At 53.5% G+C, this 4,360-nt stretch overlaps 5 protein-coding genes across 10 annotated transcripts; 3 read left to right on the top strand and 2 right to left on the bottom strand.

The window, feature by feature from the left end:
* KVP17_003282 (uncharacterized protein) lies at positions 1-515 on the bottom strand (the record flags this gene model as incomplete). 2 transcript variants are annotated; one of them, XM_068520387.1, is made up of 2 exons in its annotated part: positions 1-100; positions 129-515. In XM_068520387.1, coding segments are annotated over 2 exons (487 nt in total), but the record flags the coding sequence as incomplete, so codon positions are not given. The 2 variants fall into 2 exon arrangements, with proteins under 2 accessions (XP_068377244.1, XP_068377245.1); XM_068520388.1 differs by having other exon boundaries at positions 9-515.
* A 33-nt stretch (positions 516-548) lies between these two features.
* Positions 549-1,121, top strand: KVP17_003279 (uncharacterized protein; the record flags this gene model as incomplete). Its single annotated transcript, XM_068520380.1, has 1 exon — positions 549-1,121. The coding sequence occupies one exon, from the start codon at positions 549-551 to the stop codon at positions 1,119-1,121; it is 573 nt and encodes a 190-aa protein (XP_068377237.1).
* A 271-nt stretch (positions 1,122-1,392) lies between these two features.
* KVP17_003280 (uncharacterized protein) lies at positions 1,393-2,849 on the top strand (the record flags this gene model as incomplete). Of its 4 annotated transcripts, XM_068520384.1 has the most annotated exons (4): positions 1,393-1,579; positions 1,606-2,037; positions 2,066-2,513; positions 2,543-2,849. In XM_068520384.1, the coding sequence occupies 4 exons, from the start codon at positions 1,393-1,395 to the stop codon at positions 2,847-2,849; spliced, it is 1,374 nt and encodes a 457-aa protein (XP_068377241.1). The 4 variants fall into 4 exon arrangements, with proteins under 4 accessions (XP_068377241.1, XP_068377238.1, XP_068377239.1 ...); XM_068520381.1 differs by lacking the exons at positions 2,066-2,513; positions 2,543-2,849 and having other exon boundaries at positions 1,393-1,611; XM_068520382.1 differs by lacking the exons at positions 1,393-1,579; positions 2,543-2,849 and having other exon boundaries at positions 1,674-2,105.
* Positions 2,783-3,367, bottom strand: KVP17_003283 (uncharacterized protein; the record flags this gene model as incomplete). The annotated part of the gene is made up of 1 exon (XM_068520389.1): positions 2,783-3,367. The coding sequence occupies one exon, from the start codon at positions 3,365-3,367 to the stop codon at positions 2,783-2,785; it is 585 nt and encodes a 194-aa protein (XP_068377246.1).
* A 556-nt stretch (positions 3,368-3,923) lies between these two features.
* Positions 3,924-4,360, top strand: KVP17_003281 (uncharacterized protein; the record flags this gene model as incomplete). 2 transcript variants are annotated; one of them, XM_068520385.1, is made up of 2 exons in its annotated part: positions 3,924-3,972; positions 4,001-4,360. In XM_068520385.1, coding segments are annotated over 2 exons (409 nt in total), but the record flags the coding sequence as incomplete, so codon positions are not given. The 2 variants fall into 2 exon arrangements, with proteins under 2 accessions (XP_068377242.1, XP_068377243.1); XM_068520386.1 differs by having other exon boundaries at positions 3,955-4,339.

The following is a 4,360-nucleotide window of genomic DNA, read 5'->3' as shown; positions in this document are numbered from 1 at the left end:
GGAGACCTTCACCATCCATAACGAGCTTCAGCCGCATTTTCTTGCGGAAGCACAGAAGAACGAACTCCGCAATGGCTAAGTACACGTACTGAGAGTTTTGCTGCGTCTGGCGTGAGCCCAAGACTCACCGTCACCTGCGTCTTGGTCACCTCACTTTCGTTCCGACGGAACCGCCGGTCAGCAATATTCGTCTCGCCCTCAATGAACTCGCCGAACGCAACGATCTTCTGCTCGATAGCAGTTTGAGGCGGAGGTGAGTTGCGATAATGGATTTCGAACTTTCCAGCCTGCAGCGTATCATACAGAAGATACGCCCCCTTGCCTATGGATGCGACAGCGCTCAAATAGTCTCCTGACATGTACCCCACGGGGTCCTTATCGACAACAGGGTCCACGTCTGCTGATAACGTCCCGCCTCCGCCGCCAAAGGGGGCGTCCACGTACACATCTTCATTGGGAACGCCCGTTCTACCTGCTGTGTCGTCGATGTCGTTCGAGTCGCAGCAGTTACCCATGATAAGGTAATCAATATTATCATAGTGTTACTCATGGGCTGTTTCCCTTCCCGAAATCAAAAGTCGCCACCGGTAGCAGCAAGAGACGTCACCAAAGAGAAACCAGCAGCTGCCCCTGAACCCGACAGAGATCCTTTCAGCAAGCCTGGCTGTTACCTACGGTATCATCCAGAAGATCACGGAAGGTTCGAGCTTGTCTGGTCACGGCAGCAGGTGATAGAAGCATTAGCGTTCGGAAGGCAAACCAGCAAAGAGGTCCCTGAATTCAAGTTCAAAGGCGGGGGGCGCCAGATTCTTGCGCGAAACATTCAGAGCGATCGGAAAGGGTACCACAGAAGCATCTGTGATTTCGTTCGGGAATGCAAGAAGTTGGAATGTGAGCTGTACGTCATGGACGCCGTCGAAGTTCCCATCCCATTTGACATCTACCTCCATCGCAGCAACGGCGATGTGACCAACGTGCGACCTCAGACATTCGTCAACCTTAAGAGCAGCGATGCAGTGGTGTCCCTCAACAAGGGCTCCAGCACCCTCCAAGTGAAGCAAATCACGTTTGGCGTTTTTCTTGAGAAAGGCCAACTTGAAGGTGGTGGTGCTGAAATATAGATGGTCTTGTGGGATTATGAGAGACTGGTCTTGAGACAGAGTGGGATTATGAGAGACTGCTCTTGAGGATGGAGTGCACGTCTGAGTCGTCCTCTATCGACCCGAACATCACAGTGTGTAACGTGACAGGATACTGCTCGCAGAATACCTGTAATCAGGCGAGTTGGGTCTCACGAGAACGCTGACCTGTAGCAGATGGTACAGCAAGAATAGCATAATGTGTCACGAACACATAGCATTACGCTTTGGTAACGAGAAAACATTATTTATCATGTTGGAGATCACTCCTATCCATCTGGCGGACTATCTGCCCTCGGATTTGAAGGGAACCATTCAACTTGAGCAACTGGTGTACATCCTCTCAGATGCGCACGATTTCCTTTTGGAGGTGACGGAAGCAATCCCCCCCCACGTTATCCCAGCGATGTTCGTTACTCAAGATCTGCCAAGCGATTCAGGTGGGGCAGTGTTGTGGCTAACCCAGGGTTGAGGGCCTTCCGAAAAGAGAAGGTGCGGCACGCGTTCCTCCACGTGCGCCTTTCCGAAGTCGAGATGACGGATATGGCCAGCGTGCTCCGAGCAGCAGGCGACCGCAGCGTGAAGCTGAGTCCAGACCTGTTCAGCCTGCTGGCGCGATACGTTCAGTACTTCAAACGTAAGGACGCAGCGAAATACGTGGAGCGCAGCCTCGACAACTGCCTCAAAGTGGCTGAGTTCCGTCGGACGTGGTACCCTATACGCGACACGGAACGAGCTCTGCGAGAGGATCTGGAAACGGGAGCGCTTTACTGGTTTGGCCGGGACCGGAACTACCACCCTGGACTGTTCTGTCATCTCAGCAAGCTGTCTGCCCTCCCCGCGCCTCGAATGCTAAGGCTAATGTTGTTCGTTTTCGAGTGGGGCAGGCAATTCATGCGTGAGCGGTTGAGGGCTCCCCGACTCAGTGGTGCCGCGATGGTCGGAGTCGTGTTCTATTCTCTGTGATGCGAGAGGAGTCTCCCTAAATCAACTCCCCAGGCAGGCCATTCACGATCTGTTGCCCTTATTTACTGAGCATTTTCCCTTCCACATGGAACGAGTCCACACAGTGTACGACTCTATCATATTGGACGTACTCTGGCATATCTCAAAGGCATTTCTCACCGATATCCAGAAGGAAAAGATCTGCATGTACTCGGTTTCCCACGTTCCTGAGCTTCTTAAGTTTTTCCATCCGTCACAACTACTAAAGTCCCTTGGTGGACAACGGAAGGAACCGAGATGCTTTTATCCGTTCCCAGTGCAGATGCCGCCTTATAGGGACAAAGAAAATGTGAGAGCCCAATATGTCCGACACCAGAAGGACAACGTCATTCCTGGAGCGTACCGCTGCTTCGATCAGACGACCATGAGGTGAGAGCCAGGCGCCGATACCGACTCAGAGGTTTGCTGCAGCTCTCCCCATCGAAGAGCGCCTGTCCACTGCTCTTCCACCCGCGTCGGACGGTGGACTTCTGCAATCGGCGCAACCTGCCGGTGCCGCGTCTAGTCCGACAGGAGGTTATGCGGAGCATGTCGAAGGAGGCGGGAGTTCTCAGAGTCAGCCCTGGCCCCAAGTCCTTCTTATTTCCAGTTGTGATTCGCACGCCATGCAACGAGAGGACGGCAGAAGAAAAGAACCTTCAGACTCTCTCGACCCGAGACGCGTCATCGGACCACTGCACTATGTTAGGCAAGCTTCGATCGTGAGGGCTGAGGCTTAGTGTGCGACCTGTGATCCTTGCGTTCAATGGCGACCAGTTCGCATATCGCGACAGCAGGCAGCGGCCAGACGAGGATCCACATTGGCAACTTCCATCATGCCCTGTATGAGTGACATATGCAAGTCTCACCGCCGACGACGCGTGCTGCAGCTCTCTCGTTAGGACGGCTGAAAAATTTGCATCCTTCCGAATGTCGGTTCGTACAGGGCAGGAGGACACGACAAGACTGTTATCAAGGGTGATGAGCAGTCGTAGAAAATGGGTGAAGTACGAACCATATGTAAAGGGCAAGCCCCAGTACTTGGACTTAAGTAGTCCGTAGTCCACTCCTATGACCACTGCGCCCAATTCTGATATCTTTGCGCACTTGGCAGCGGGGAACGGCAACATACAGGTTCCGTTGGTCCTTGTGGAAGAGGATAGCACGACTACGTTGTCGTGAGCCAGAACCGCTTCGAATGACATCGGCTTGTACTCTGGGAATGGCTCTTCCAACCACGTCATTGACCAGCGGATGGCACTGAGGAGAGGCACCACCACCCACTGGTTTCCGACAGGTACTGCCACGACCGGCGCTAGGAGGTAGCCGGCCGCAATGATAATGCTATGCGGTCCTGAGAAGACTGTGACCGCGACACGTGGAGTCTGTGCTGTACCGAACCGAAACCCACCTGATGTGCTTGTTGCCGCAAGACAAACCCCCCTGAGGAGTCTCGCGAGACGCGCCACACGCCAAGCGCCAGGAGAGCTAGACGGTGGCCCACAGTTGTGAAAGGCTCATATCCGCACAAGCGAAATGCGGCGTCAAGAGGCTCCAGCAGAGTATAACACTAGGAATCGTATATCCTACTACCCACGATTACGGCGCCTGACAGGCATAAGAGTCTCAGCACAACAACAGGGGCCAGTATGCAGCACCTGAGCAACACCCACAGCAATTTATACGAGTGAGGTTTGTGGTAGCTCGAGTTCAGCCATGGAGGCCCGAATGGATTCAGTCCTGATGTTCGGTCCGCGTACAGCGTTAACCGTTCCATATTTGCCAATTTCTCCGCAGACTATGTTGGTTCTAGTCGAAACTTCCGCTGGGTATGGGCTGTTCAAAGCATGTGGGGCTGCTAGAGGGGTATCACGCAGCCGATAAGCTCTCTGCCGTTACAGACTCCGATGTCGTTGCGGGCATGCTTGCCAGCACGAGCAAGATAGGTGAGAACCTGGAGCTGCACTCGTTCTCGAAATTTAAGGACACTAAGGCTGCCATCACCGAGGCCACCAAGCTTGGAGAGTCCAGCGTGGGCAAAGCTCTTAAGAAACTTCTGAAGAAGAAAGTTGTAGGGTCTGATGAGACTCTTGCCGTGGTCGACAAGAATCTTGCCGCAGTAATCAAGAAGAAGTTCGACATCGAGGTACAAACAGGGCCTGTCGTGCTCGAGATCGTCAGAGGCGTGAAGACTGCCCTTAGCGAGCTGATTGAAGGTTTCTCTGAGAAGGACGCCA

Source organism: the organism of the source record quoted next (assembly GCF_019968985.1).
Source record: "MAG: Porospora cf. gigantea B chromosome Unknown PgB_NODE_1989_length_4360_cov_138.522, whole genome shotgun sequence".
In the NCBI taxonomy this organism is placed as follows: domain Eukaryota; phylum Apicomplexa; class Conoidasida; order Eugregarinorida; family Porosporidae; genus Porospora; species Porospora cf. gigantea B.
This window is presented reverse-complemented; position numbering and strand designations above follow the sequence as displayed.